This window comes from Ranitomeya imitator, chromosome 4 (genome assembly GCF_032444005.1).
Source record: "Ranitomeya imitator isolate aRanImi1 chromosome 4, aRanImi1.pri, whole genome shotgun sequence".
In the NCBI taxonomy this organism is placed as follows: domain Eukaryota; kingdom Metazoa; phylum Chordata; class Amphibia; order Anura; family Dendrobatidae; genus Ranitomeya; species Ranitomeya imitator.
Window position 1 is genome coordinate 411,236,626 of NC_091285.1, and position 14,938 is coordinate 411,251,563.

The following is a 14,938-nucleotide window of genomic DNA, read 5'->3' on the forward strand; positions in this document are numbered from 1 at the left end:
TGAAACCCTACTCCAGCCGTGGTTTAACCAATACTAAAAGAATTTTCAACTACAGACTCACACGTGCAAGGAGAATGGTGGAGTGTGCGCTTGGGATCCTAACCGCCAAATGGAGAGTTCTCTTGACATCCATAAACTTGAAGACAGACACTGTGGATGAGGTAGTGAAAGCGTGTGTTGTCCTACACAGTTATGTTATATCCAAGGAACAGCTTTCCATTGAGGACCACTCTGCCGAAACCACCTTGATGGATTATAGCAACCAGACATACAGAAGTTCTGCCACAGTTTCCAGAATACGGGATCACTTTGCAGAATATTTTATTTCACCCCAAGGAAGAATACACTGGCAGGATGATAGAGTTTAAACACTTTGTATGTACATAGTAATAACTTTAACCTTTACCCATGTTGTGTACCTGTTGTTTTTACCTTACCCATGTTGTGTACCAGTTTGGTTTTTACCCTCATGTTGCGTACCTGTTTGGGTTTACCTTTTACCCATGTTGCGTACCTGTTTGGGTTTACCTTTTATCAATGTTGGGTACCTGTTTGAGTTTATTTTTAAACCAAGATGTGCATCTGTTTGGGTTTTACCCAAAGTACTACTGTTACCAATAAACCTTGTTTAACAAAAGTGTTATTTGTCCCTAATGAATAAATACAAGAGTTTTCAACCAAAAAGTTTTATTAACATAATTAAACAACACGCTAAAAAAAGGGGTAACTAAATGTTTTCATACGTCGGGGTGGAGATACTATCGGAGGCACTGTCTGATAGGGACACTTCGACACTGGACGTGTGGAGAGAGGAATGTGATGGTGGTGGAGAATGTTCAACGGTTAGGGGTGAAGGAGTGGAGAAAGCTATTGAGCAGGTGGACAAGAAAGTGGGATTGGGGTTAGAAATTTGGTAGGATGGAGGGGTGTAGGAAATGTTTTGTGAGGATTGGGTGGCAGAATGAGTGATGTGTGTAGAAGATGTTTGGGAAGAGGGTGATAGAGTCTGTTGGAAGTGGGCAAGGAGAGGAGGCGAGGATGAAGTAGATGTGAAGTTGTATGGGTCGGGATCATCATATGGGTGGGAAGTGGCACGGGCGGGAGGCTGGTAGTGTGGATGGTGGGAAGGGGCACGGGGCTGGTGGTGTGGCTGGTGGGAAGGGGCACGGGAACACTGAAAGTGTTGTGGCTGTTGGGATGGGGCACGATGTGGATGATGGCGAGTTGGGCGGGATGGGGCAAGGTCAGTTTGGCGATACGGGTCAGGAGGATGGTACTGGCTGTAGTGGTGGACAGTGGAGGAAGGGGGGCCAGTTGGAGGATGGTTGGAAAGACTATCTGCTCTAGACGCAATTAGCGCTAGAGTAGACTGGCAGGATTCCATTACTTGCATCTGCTGAGAAGTAGATAGCGTCTCCATTTGCCCAAGCACCGACTGAAAAAAAGTGTTGTTCGGTGACTGTTTTGCCTCTGAACGCATCGTTACCAGAAGTGTATGCATCTCGAGCGTACTTTTATTTATGAAATTGAATCCTGCAGCCATTTGCTCAGACAAAACTTTCAGACAGTTCTGGAACGATGCGTTCAGGTGCAAGAACTCGGGAGCATAACTATGTACCTGACCCCTCTGGCGAAACCGCCCCGATGCTACATGTGTACTAGAGGTGGCTGCAGCAGAGGGGTGGGGTACAGGAAACGCTATGTTCTCACCAGCATCTACATGCAATGGAACCGGCCAGTATGCTCCAGCGCTCGTGGATGGGAAAGAGGGATCAGTAGAGTGGGAAGGTGCAGAGTGGGAAGGTGCAGAGTGGGAAGGTGCAGAGTGGGAAGGTGCAGAGTGGGAAGGTGCAGAGTGGGAAGGTGCAGAGTGGGAAGGTGCAGAGGGTTCCTCACTGTCAAAGTGTCCCTCGGTGGCGGCCTCCTGAGGGATCGCCCCAGAAGTGTTCAATTGTGCTGCAGGCTCCCGAGTGCTCCCAACGGTACTGTGGAAAAAGAGAGAAACAAACAATTAATATACTGTTATTGCATGGCCCTGGCTGAAAGAGCAAAAGAGGTTAGACATGTAAAACATTAGTGCATGTGGTGGGTAATATTTACCTTCGGGTGACCATCGTTGACCTGAGGAATGACAGGGCCCTTGCGTATTTGTACGTGCTCCTGCGTCCTCCAGATCCAGTCGGGGGCCCGCATCTCTTTATTGAACTCCTTCTTAAAGCGATCCCTGATCGACCGCCACCTTTTCACAATCCGCTCACCTGTTAAAAAAGGAGAAAGACAACTTGGTTAGAAACAGCATTTTAGAAATCGCTGTTTGGCGAACTAATATGGGGGGGGGAAAAACCCAAGGTTTAAACAAGAAACTTTGCAGAGGCCAAAGGCGGAAGGGGACTTGGCGCTCCCTAACCCTTGGGTATATTTTTTATCAGCACAATGCCAGCATATTGGAGGATGGGGGGAGGAGATGGGAAAGGGGCAATCGCCCAGTAGTTTGAGTTATTTGATGGGAAAATGGCCTCTGGGTGAGAGTTTGGAAGGGGGGCAATTTTTGAAACTGGGTTCTCGGTTTCCTACTGTTCTCCTAATTCATAAGGTATGGGAAAAAGTTAAACAGATTAGGGGTGTCACAGGCCTTACCAAATACTCACCTATATGGGATAATATAAACTTACAAGAATTTAAGCAAATGGAAGGATATGTGCCATGGAGAGAGGCAGGAATTAGAAGGATGGATCAGCTAATGGGTCAAGGGAGACTTAAGTCATTCGTGGAGTTACAAACAGAATTCCAGTTATCACATTTAAATTTATATCATTATAAAAGAATTCAGCATGCGTATCGGTCGCAATGTCGGAGAAAACTTATTGAGATCCAGATTGATATCACGCTGGCTTCCATTTTGGAGAACAGCGGGACAAGGGGGGCAATTTCAGAAGTGTATAGAGATTTATTATTCACCTTTCTAGCCAAACATCCCATCAAGTCTAGAGTGAAATGGGAAGCTGAATTGGGAGAGATAAATGATGATAGATGGGAATCTATTTTAGAATATGTGACTAAGATCTCTATGAGCGAACCTGGTAGGATGTCTCAATTATCTGTGATTCATAGAGCTTACAGAACTCCCGATAGACTGTTCAAGATGGGTTTGAGGTCTGATTCCGAGTGTCCACGATGTTCGCAGGAACAGGCAGACATGTTACACATGCTGTGGCATTGCCCTAGATTGTCTGCCTTCTGGACAGTTGTATTGAATCGGATTGAATTGATATATAGGTGCGTTATTCCCAGAGACCCTTTGGTCTGTATATTAGGCTATGTGGAAGAAATAACAGTGGTATCTATGGTTAAACTGGCGATTGCTAGACTGTTATTCATAGCAAGGAAATTGATAGCTCGGTTCTGGATCAGGGAGGAGCCTCCGACTAGACGAGACTTTCTTACGCAGGCGGACCATATAATTTTATTGGAAAAAAGTATCTATACTAAGAGAAATAAAGAAAACCATATAGAGGAAATGCGTATTAAGAACAAATTCTTTATTTGAAATAAATATAAACAGAATATATACTGAAGACCATAGAAAAGCATAAAAAATTAAAAAAGTCTGGTAGCCAACAAAGTGCTCAAAATATGAGCCAAGTAAATATATGCGGCACCCCTCCTGGACAAACAGCATTACTAGTACCTGATAATCCACATAACAATGTGTTCGTACCCCTGGCACACATCCATATAGTAATTTTAAAGAGCAATCCTTAGAGTAACCTATCGGCCAAAATGGCACATCTAAATGCTCCTACTCAATAATGTCCATAATTATAAGGGTAGTATATGCCAGTATACTCACACGGAGATGTTAGTTCTTGCTGATGTCCAGGAGATGGTGCCACAGCCCCTACGCGCGTTTCGGCGGCGTGCCTTCGTCAGGGGAAGTCAAGAGAAATAAACTAGATGTATTTCAAAAGATTTGGCAGCCATGGATAGAATGGAATTAGAATTGTGGGGAGGATGCATAATGGTATAGATGATGTTCATACTATACAATTGTATTTGAATTGGGGAAGGAATATCGGATGGGAATTTGGGAAAGCATTTAAGGGGTCTCGAAGGGGGGGGGATAGGGAGGCAAAAGGGTGGGGGAGTTATGTTCATAATGAAACGGAAACACACCGGCGCTCCCAGGGGGGTATACTAGAAAGCCGCAGGTGCCTAGACAGCTACTGTGCTGACTCTGTCATATAGCAAAAAGAATAGTAAATAGATTAGGACACCGCGCTAACTAGATGAAAAAGCACACAATGAGTATAAAAAGAACAAGTAAATGTCTAGCTAAACAAGACCTATAACACAATGAGAGTATAGCTGATATTAGTGGACAGCTGACCGAGTGTTAAGGCAAAATGAAAGGCAAGTGAAAGTCTGCAGAGAATGCCTGCACTATCACATAAAAAACTAGGAGGTGTGTGGCAAATGTATATATAAATAAAGAACGCACACTTACTACATGTAGCTGCTAAGGAGGTGCTGGCGTATGCCCAACACAAGCTGGCGCCGTCCCAGAGGGTATAGGAGCGGGATCACCAGTGGTCCGGGTGTCTCGTAGTGCAGAATCCAAAGCGGCAGCGGGGGGCGGCAAAAAACACCTGGTGGTATGGGGAGCGTCCTCCCTGGTGAGTGTGTGGCCGCCGCGCGCCAGGAGCGCCGCTGGCCGGCACACGTGGGCCAGAAAGATGCCGCTGCAAGGAGCGGTGAGAAAAGAGGGGCGTGGTTTGGGTGACGTCACCAAAACAAAGGAATAAGGAGCAGAGGACGGGTGCCGCACGGGACCACAATTGCCTACGCGTTTCGAAGGTCACCGGACCTTCTTCGTCAGGGAGTTATGTTCATAAAATATATGATTATCTGTGAATAACAGCTTGATGTCATTTGTTATCATTGATTTTCCTTAATAAAAATTTATCTGATTAAAAAAAGAAACAGCATTTTAGAATGCATCACCAAAACTGAACTGAGGATACTTACGTTCTTGAATCTGGGCCTGAACATCTAGGTCCTCCCACCTCGGTATCAGTTCACAGCAGATTTGCTCCCAGAGTCGACGGGTCACTGAGAGATCAGCATGGCGGCGGTCACCCATATTCCACAACGGCTCCCTGTCTCTGACAAGATCGATGAGGAGGTCAATATCAAGGCCGACCTCCTCACCGTCCGAATCTGGAGCACGCTGTGAAACCTGTTTGAAAAGGTGGAAAAAATTTAACACCAAATTTGAAACATTGCTAACCTCCACCCAAAAAATAACAAAAAACCTACACGACGACGGCCGCCACGTGAATGTCGCCGACGATCCTGGGAGCCACTGGAAGGACCTATTGCTTGGGCACCAGATTCCGAACTCTAGAAGAAAAAAAAAAAAATTATGTGCTTGTTGGTAGCCATTCTATGTGTTGTGTGCCATGTGATATATATGTTTTGTATGTGTTGTGTGAGGTTTGAAAGTATCAGTTTCTATGTATTTTGTTGTAAGAATCTAGTGTTATGTTTTGTGTGTAGTGTAGGGTGTGTTTCCGCAATACATCACAGATACATACCAATTGTGAGCCCTATCCGTGTGTTTCTCCACTCCTTCCCTCATCTTCGGGGACCACCTCTTCTCCTGGGGAGTCAGCCTCATCAGCTTCCTACGATGAAAGATAAAGAAATACATGATACACACACACGCACACACACCTTAGGTTCATACTAACCTCTGTGCATTGACGGCGAGGAGGAGGAGGGCTCCCCGAAGACATGGCTGCAAGCTCTCGGCTCTGTGACAGGCTCTGGGCTCTGTGGCAGGCTCGCGGCTCTGTGGCAGGCTCGCGGCTCTGTGGCAGGCTCTGGGCTCTGTGGCAGGCTCGCGGCTCTGTGGCAGGCTCGCGGCTCTGTGGCAGGCTCTCTGGCAGGTTTCTGGCTCCTTCCGTCGTGGCAGGGTGTTGGCTCTTCTGCTTTTGGGCTGGAAATGGCTGAAGGCCTCATGGCCCTGCTTTATATATAGTCCAGGGGGCTGATCAAAGTTTTTTGAGCATGCTCAGTGTAAAAAGCCGGATCCGGCTGCCGGATCCAACGCTTTCCGGCGTCCATAGACATGCATTGTTGTAAAAAGCCGGAAAGGCCGGATCCGGCCTTTCCGGCTTTTTCGCCGGAGACAAAAAACGTTACAGTAGACGTTTTTTCCAGACGCCGGAATAGACTTGACGCCGGATCCGGCATCAGACCGGAAGGAACGCTGGCCGGATCCGGTTTCTCCGGTTTTCTATTCCGTTTATCGGAAGAGCCGGAATTCGCCTGAAACAAAAAACCTGATGTGTGAAAGCAGCCTTATACTGATCAGTAAAATATGGCAGATAGGAGCTGGGGCATAGAGAATAATTGGGACGTTTGTTAGGCGTGTTTTACGGACGTATTTTATGCGCTCATACGTCCGTAAAACTCGCTAGTGTGACGCCGGCCTTACACCGCTGCGTATTTCTCGCAAGTCACACTGTTGGTCCGTGTGTAATCCGTATTTTTCTGGCCCCCATAGACTTTCATTGGCGTATTTTTTGCGCAATACGGTGACAAACGCAGCATGCTGCGATTTTCTACGGCCGTAGAAGACCGTATAATACGGATCAGTAAAATACGGCAGATAGGAGCTGGGCCACAGAGAATCATTGTACCGTATGCAATCCGTATTTTCTGCACCGCTCATACGTCCGTAAAAACACGCTAGTGTGACGCCGGCCTAAGGCAAAAATTTTCGATAAACATAAACTTAGGGATTCACTGTTTATTTGAAATGTAAAGTTATTATATAGGAATGTATGAATTAACATTGTTGAAAACAGAATTACATTTTTAGGCTTTGTTTTTCTTGCTGGAAAAAGTTCATATTAATGACAAACTTATTTTCAAAGTTGAATCAAGTTCTTCTTAGGGATTCAGTGTTTATTTCAAATTTAAAGTTACTATATAGAAATTTTACAACTAAGACACAGAATGAACAGTGGACGGCATTAGAGAAGCACAAATCAGTATGGACCTTGACTCTTTGAAGGATATCCGAAAAACACACAGGTGGCACGACTGCTCTGGGTGTGCGGTGCTCTGCACTGATAAGCAATCTACAGTAAATTAAATGAAACAAGAAAAGAACACAGTGCGGCACTCACCCTTTTGAAGCTGTGTAATCGTGCTCTTTATTGGAGAAAAATATATAAAACATCCGTTAGGACATCAGGTCTGCAGGAGGGTGCGGAGGTGGAGTGTGGACGACGGCCGTTTCGCACGGTATGTGCTTCAACGGGTCCAGTATGTATATAGAAATGTATGGGTTTGCCTTGTTGAAAACGCAATTAAAGTTTAACCTCCGCTAATTTATTTTTAAATAGAGTGAAGTGGAAAGGAAAAATAGATTAAAAAAACTCAACTTTAGAAAAAAAAACTACCATATGCATAGGTATGGCAGATTATGGCGCATAAAGACTCAATCCCTAAAAAGATCCTAATGAAACTTGGAAGATAACGTTGTTGTACTAATATGAACATATTCCAATAAAAAAAACGGAGCTCAAAACAGTTATTCCGTTTCCAACCATGATAACACTGTAGGCATAGGTATGGCAGAAAATGGCGCATAAAGACTCAATCCCTAAAAAGATCCTAATGAAACTTGGAAGATAACGTTGTTGTACTAATATGAACATATTCCAATAAAAAACACGCTCAAAACCGTTATTCCGTTTCCAACCATGATAACACTGTAGGCATAGGTATGGCAGAATATGGCGCATAAAGACTGAATCCCTAAAAAGATCCTAATGAAACTTGGAAGATAACGTTGTTGTACTAATATGAACATATTCCAATAAAAAAAACGGAGCTCAAAACCGTTATTCGTAATACTTACCAAAGTGATGATGGGAGAGCCTGGTGTTGCAGCTTGACTTCAGATATGCCCCAGCTAGCATGTCCACTTACTCTGCATTCTGTGGTTGCTAGGGTACTGGATGTGTGAGAGGAGGGTTTATAAACTATATCAAGGTAGACAATATTAGGCTAGGTTCTCATTGCGTTACGGCAATCCGTTTAGCGCTAAGCGCTAGCGGATTGCGCTAATGCAATGTCTTTTTAGGGGTCGTGTTAAACGTCCCCGCTAGCGCTAGCTGCAAGCAGCGTCCGACGCGCGCCACAAAAGAACGGCACATCGCTAGCGCGTGCCGAAAATGGCACGCGCTAGCAATGCGCTTTAACATTGCTGGCAATGGGAGCGCTAACGGACGCGTTGCACGGCGTTAATTTCGCCGTGCAACGCTGTCTGTTAGCGCTCACCCGAAAACGAAATGAGAACCTAGCCTTAATATTGTCTCATTCAAAACATCCCCCTCCCTCTCTCAGTTCAGGTACACAGAGAAGGGAGTTGTAAGGCTATGTGCACACGTTCAGTAAAAACGTGAAAAAAACGCTTACATATGGTTCCCAATCATTTCAATGTAAATCCGCAAAACTTGTGCAAATGTTGCGATTTTTTTCCGCAAAAAAAACCATGTTCATTAATTTTGTGGAATCGCTGATTTCCCGCACACTGTAAAAAATCTACCATTGGTATAGACAAATATGACTAAAAAAATCTACCATAGGTGTAGACAAATACATAGGCATAGTTACAGACAAATATGACTAAAAAAATCTACCATAGGCATAGGTACAATCTACCATAGGCATAGGTATAGACAAATATGTCACATAGGGTTTTAGTATTTTCCCCAGGGGGAAGAGAGGTATTTAGTTTATGGGGCTACATTATACTACAGAAGGTGGCTATGGGGAAGCATTATACTAGAGGGTGGCTATGGGGATGCATTACATTATAGAGGCTGCCTATAGGGGCGCATTACGCTATAGTCTGCCTATGGGGAGTTCAGTATACTATATGGATGCCTATAGGGAGTTCAGTATACTATATGGAGCCCTATGGGGAATGCATTATACTTTATATATATATATATATATATATATATATATATATATATATATATATATATATATATATATATATATATAGAGTCTGCCTATGGGGAGTGCATTATACTATATGGATGCCTATGGGGAGTGCATCATACTTTAGAATCTGCCTATGGGGAGTGCATTATACTATATGGATGCCTATGGGGAGTGCATCATACTATATGGATGCCTATGGGGAGTGCATCATACTTTAGAATCTGCCTATGGGGAGTGCATTATACTATATGGATGCCTATGGGAGTGCATCATACTTTAGAATCTGCCTATGGGGAGTGCATCATACTATATGGATGCCTATGGGGAGTGCATCATACTTTAGAATCTGCCTATGGGGAGTGCATTATACTATATGGATGCCTATAGGGAGTTCAGTATACTATATGGAGCCCTATGGGGGTGCATTATACTTTAGAATCTGCCTATGGGGAGTGCATTATACTATATGGATGCCTATGGGGAGTGCATTATACTATATTGAGGACTATCTAGTGTATTATGCTATATGGAGGCTATCTAGAGGCCATCATACAGTGTGGGGATTACAGTGAAGGGGCCATCATACAGCATTGGAGCAATTAAACAGTTTGGGGGATATTAAGGGGTCAGTATATATACAGCGAGGGGGCATTATACTGTGTATATGAGAGCATCATATTGTGTATAGGGGAGCTGTACAGGGGGGGAGACTCAGAACATTATTAACCCCTTAACGACCGCCGATACGCGTTTTAACGGCGGCCGCTAAGGGTACTTAAACCACAGCGCCGTTAATTAATGGCGCTGTGGAAAAAGTAAATAGCGCCCCCCAGAGTCGGATTTTCTCCGGGGTCTTGGCTGCCGGGGGTAGCCGAGACCCCAGAGAACATGATTCTGGGGGTTTTTTTTTTAACCAACCCCGAATTTGCAATCGCCGATAATTAACCGTTTACCCGCGATCGCAAAAAAAAAAAAACGCGATTTCTTTTTAATTTCTCTGTCCTCCGATGTGATCGCACATCAGAGGACAGAGAAATGGGGTCCCAGGTAGCCCCCCAATACTTTCCTGTCTCCCCCGGTGCTCCTCGTGGCTCCCGATGGGCGCCGCCATCTTCAAAATGGCGGGCGCATGCGCAGTGCGCCCGCCGGCCGGCACCGGGAGAATCTTTGGGGTCTCGGCTGCCGCGGGTAGCCGAGACCCCAAAGAACATGATCGGGGTCAGTTTTACCGACCCCTGTTTTGCGATCGCCGGTAATTAACTGTTTACCGGCGACCGCAAAAAAAAAAAAAGCGAAGTGTAATTCTCTGTCCTCTGATGTGATCGCACATCAGAGGACAGAGAAATAGGGGGATTCGGGGACCCTATTATACTTACCGGTGTCCCTGGGTCCTCCTGCTGCTCCTCCTGGCCGCCGGCATCTTCTTGGCAAAAGAAAATGGCGGGCGCATGCGCAGTGCGCCCGCCATCTGTCGGCTGGCAGGAGAAGAGCAGTTGGGGCTAAAATTAGGGTTAGGGTTCAAGCTAAATTTAGGGTTGGGGCTAAATTCAGGGTTAGGGTTTGGGCTAAGTTTAGGGTTAGGCTTCTTTCACACTTACGTCGGTACGGGGCCGTCGCAATGCGTCGGCCCGACATACCGACACGTGAAAATTGTGCACAACGTGGGCAGCGGATGTAGTTTTTCAACGCATCCGCTGCCCAATCAATGTCCTGGGGAGGAGGGGGCGGAGTTACGGCCACGCATGCGCGGTCAGAAATGGCGGACGCGACGTACAAAAAAAGTTACATTGAACGTTTTTTGTGCCGATGGTCCGCCAAAAGACAACTGATCCAGTGCACGACGGATGCGACGTGTGGCCATCCGTCACGATCCGTCGGCAATACAAGTCTATGGGCAAAAAACACATCCTGCGGGCACATTTGCAGGATCCGTTTTTTGTCCAAAACAACGGATTGCAACGGATACTAAACGACGCAAGTGTGAAAGTAGCCTTAGGGCTAGGGTTAGGGCTAAAGTTGGGGCTAAAGTTAGGGTTAGAGTTGGGATTAGGGTTAGGGTTTGGATTAGGGTTGGTATTAGGGTTAGGGTTGGGATTAGGGTTAAGGTTAGGGTTGTGATTAGGGGTGTATTGGGATTAGGGTTAGGTTTGAGGTTAGGGTTGAGATTAGGATTAGGGGTGTGTTGGATTTAGGGTTTTGATTAGGGTTATGGTTAGGGTTGACAGGGTTGTTTTGGGGTAAAGGTTGTGATTATCGTTAGGGTTAGTGATTAGGATTATGGATCGGGTTGGGATTAGGGTTAGGGGTGTGTTGGGGTAAGGGTTGGAGCTAGAATTGGGGGGTTTCCACTGTTTAGGTACATCAGGGGGTCTCCAAACACGACAGCCAATTTTGCGCTCAAAAAGTCAAATGGTGCTCCCTCCCTTCTGAGCTCTGCCGTGCGCCCAAACAGTGGGTTACCCCCACATATGGGGCATCAGCATACTCAGGAGAAATTGGACCCCAAAAGTTGTCCAATTTATCCCGTTACCCTTGTGAAAATAAAAACTTGGGGCTACAAAATCTTTTTTGTGGAAAAACAAAATATTTTTTATTTTCACGACTCTGCATTCTAAACTTCTGTGAAGCACTTGGGCATTCAAAGTTCTCACCACACATCTAGATAAGTTCCTTGGGGGGTCTAGTTTCCAAAATGGGGTCACTTGTCGGGGGTTACTACTGTTTAGGTACATCAGGGGCTCTGCAATCGCAACATAACGCCCGCAGACCATTCTATCAAAGTCTGCATTCCAAAACGGCGCTCCTTCCTTCCGAGCTCTGCCGTGCGCCCAAACAGTGGTTTACCCCCACATATGGGGTACCAGCATACTCAGGACAAATTGGACAACAACTTTTGAGGTCCGATTTCTCTTGTTACACTTGTGAAAATAAAAACTTGGGGCTAAAAAATCTTTTTTGTGGAAAAAATTTTTTATTTTATTTTCACGACTCTTCATTCTAAACTTCTGTGAAGCACTTGGGGATTCAAAGTTCTCACCACACATCTAGATAAGTTCCATGGGGGGTCTAGTTTCCAAAATGGGGTCACTTGTGGAGGGTTTCTACTGTTTAGGCACATCAGGGGCTCTCCAAACGCGACATGGCGTCTGATCTCAATTCCAGACAATTCTACATTGAAAAAGTAAAACGGCACTCCTTCTCTTCCAAGCTCTGCGGTGCGCCCAAACAGTGGTTTACCCCCACATATTGGGTATCGACGTACTCAGGAGAAATTGCACTACAACTTTTGTGGTCTAATTTCTCCTGTTACCCTTGTGAAAATAAACATTTGTGGGCGAAAAGATCATTTTTGTGTAAACAAATGCGATTTTTTATTTTCACGGCTCTACGTTATAAACTTCTGTGAAGCTCTTGGGGGTTCAAAGTGCTCACCACACATTTAGATAAGTCTCTTAAGGGGTCTAGTTTACAAAATGGTGTCACTTGTGGGGGGTTTCCACTGTTTAGGCACATCAGGGGCTCTCTAAACGTGACATGGCGTCCAATCTCAATTCCAGCCAAATCTGCATTGAAAAAGTCAAACGGCGCTCCTTCACTTCCAAGCTCTGCGGTGCGCCCAAACAGTGGTTTACCCCCACATATGGGGTATTGGCGTATTCAGGAGAAATTGCATAACAAAATTTATGGTTACATTTCTGTTTTTACACTTGTGAAAATAAAAAAAAAAATGGTTCTGAATTAAAATGTTTGCAAAAAAAAGTTAAATGTTAATTTTTTCCTTCCACATTGTTTCAGTTCCTGTGAAGCACATAAAGGGTTAATAAACTTCTTGAATGTGGTTTTGAGAACCTTGAGGGGTGTAGTTTTTAGAATGGTGTCACACTTCATTATTTTCTATCATATAGACCCCTCAAAATGACTTCAAATGTGATGTGGTCCCTAAAAAAAAAAAGGTGTTGTAAAAATGAGAAATTGCTGGCCAACTTTTAACCCTTGTAACACAAAAAAAAAATGGTTTCCAAAATTGTGCTGATGTAAAGTAGACATGTGGGAAATGTTATTTATTAACTATTTTTCGTGACATATCTCTCTGATTTAAGGGCATAAAAATACAAAGTTTGAAAATTGCAAAATTTTACAAATTTGCCATATTTCCGTTTTTTTCATAAATAATTGCAGGTAATATCGAAGAAATGTTACCACTAACATGAAGTACAATATGTCACGAAAAAACAATCTCAGAATCAGCGGGATCCGTTGAAGCGTTCCAGAGTTATAACCTCATAAAGTGACAGTGGTCAGAATTGCAAAAATTGGCTCGGTCATTAAGTACCAAATTGGCACTGTCACTAAGGTGTTAAATGTAAAGTGGGCACTTATTGTTATAGGGGAATTCAGGTAACTGTGACTATCAAAGGGGCACACAAGGCAATATTACTTTTTAGGGGACAAAATGTGGGCTCTGTTTTCTAGGGCACTTGCACCCGGCATTACTATATTATAGAGGGGTGCTTTATAATTTAGAGGGCACAGAGAACCACACAGTAGGTGCAGTAATATGGACACATACGGCAGCAGCGGCTCAGTATTGGGGTATCAGGTGCAGTAATATGGACACATACGGCAGCAGCGGCTCAGTATTGGGGTATCAGGGGAAGTAATAGGGACACATACGGCAGCAGCGGCTCAGTATTGGGGTATCGGCAGGATGAGGAGTTTGTACAGGTTGGGAATAGATGGTGATGGGGCTGGAATATTAGAAGTGAATCGTGTCTTTGTTGTGATCTCTACAGCCGAGTCCTGGCTGGAAGAAGTTGTTATGTCGTTTTGGGTCAGATGGAAAAGACAAGAAAACAAATGACTCCATCAGAAAGAACGTCAGCGGTAAGTCATTATCTGTAACTGTGCTGTGATCTCTTATATGTTCTGTAGGGCTGGTATTTACCACTGACCATATGGCGGTAATATCAATGTTGGTCTTTGTATAGAGATTATCTTCAGTAACAGCGCGGTCATCTGCTGAGGTTCTCCTCCACTATTGGGGTGCGTCACCCAGTTATAATCAAGCTTACCTGGTTAGGGGCCCACTCAGAAGTCCCCCCCCTGTTCTGCTAGCTGCTTGTAAGGGTACCGTCACACAGTGCAATTTTCATCGCTACGACGGCACGATTCGTTACGCTCCAGCATCGTAACAATATCGCTCCAGCGTCGTAGACTGCTGTCACACTTTGCAATGTACGACGCTGGAGCGATAATTTTATGACGTATGTGCGATGTAGAAGCCGTTGGTTACTATGCGCACATCGTATACAATATCTGTTACACCATGCGATCATGCCGCCACAGCGGGACACTAGACGACGAAAGTTTCAAACGATCTGCTACGACGTACGATTCTCAGCGGGGTCCCTGATCGCAGGAGCGTGTCAGACACTGCGATATCGTAACTATATCGTTCGAACGTCACGAATCGTGCCGTTGTAGCGATGAAAATTGCACTGTGTGACGGTACCCTAAGAAAGCTGCTTCTACAGCTTGTAAAACAAGATATCTTTCCCAATAATAATCACAATCCAAGAACCGGATGTAAAGCAATCGCATTAATTTAATATATTTTGTTATAAAAATCTCCACCAACATGTAAAATAGAGAAGCAGCAGATATTTGGGGTCTCCAGTGTATAAGTTGTATGTAAAACTTGAAATATTGTCTGGTGAAGAGAGACACGTTACCCCAGAGCTCCTTCACCACTCTCACACTGCACTAATGCCTTATGGATCAATTCTGACACGTTTTTCAACAATCTTATAAAAAGAGGCAATTTGTTCTACTAAAATACATGTATCTTGAGCTAAACATTATTTTTGTAAGTGGGTTTCATTAAAAATGTAGCACATTTTGCCTTCTATAG

General features: G+C 44.5%; 1 protein-coding gene across 2 annotated transcripts; it reads right to left on the minus strand.

Annotated features, from left to right (window-relative positions):
- Positions 1 to 670: 670 nt before the first annotated feature.
- LOC138676271 (uncharacterized) lies at positions 671 to 5,395 on the minus strand. Of its 2 annotated transcripts, XM_069765402.1 has the most exons (3): positions 5,026 to 5,395; positions 2,101 to 2,258; positions 671 to 1,985 (listed from the first exon to the last, which is right to left on the minus strand). In XM_069765402.1, exons 1-3 carry the CDS (start codon positions 5,138 to 5,140, stop codon positions 1,899 to 1,901), a joined length of 360 nt encoding a protein of 119 aa, XP_069621503.1. In that variant the 5' UTR covers positions 5,141 to 5,395; the 3' UTR covers positions 671 to 1,898. The 2 variants fall into 2 exon arrangements, with proteins under 2 accessions (XP_069621503.1, XP_069621502.1); XM_069765401.1 differs by having other exon boundaries at positions 2,101 to 5,395.
- Positions 5,396 to 14,938: the final 9,543 nt, after the last annotated feature.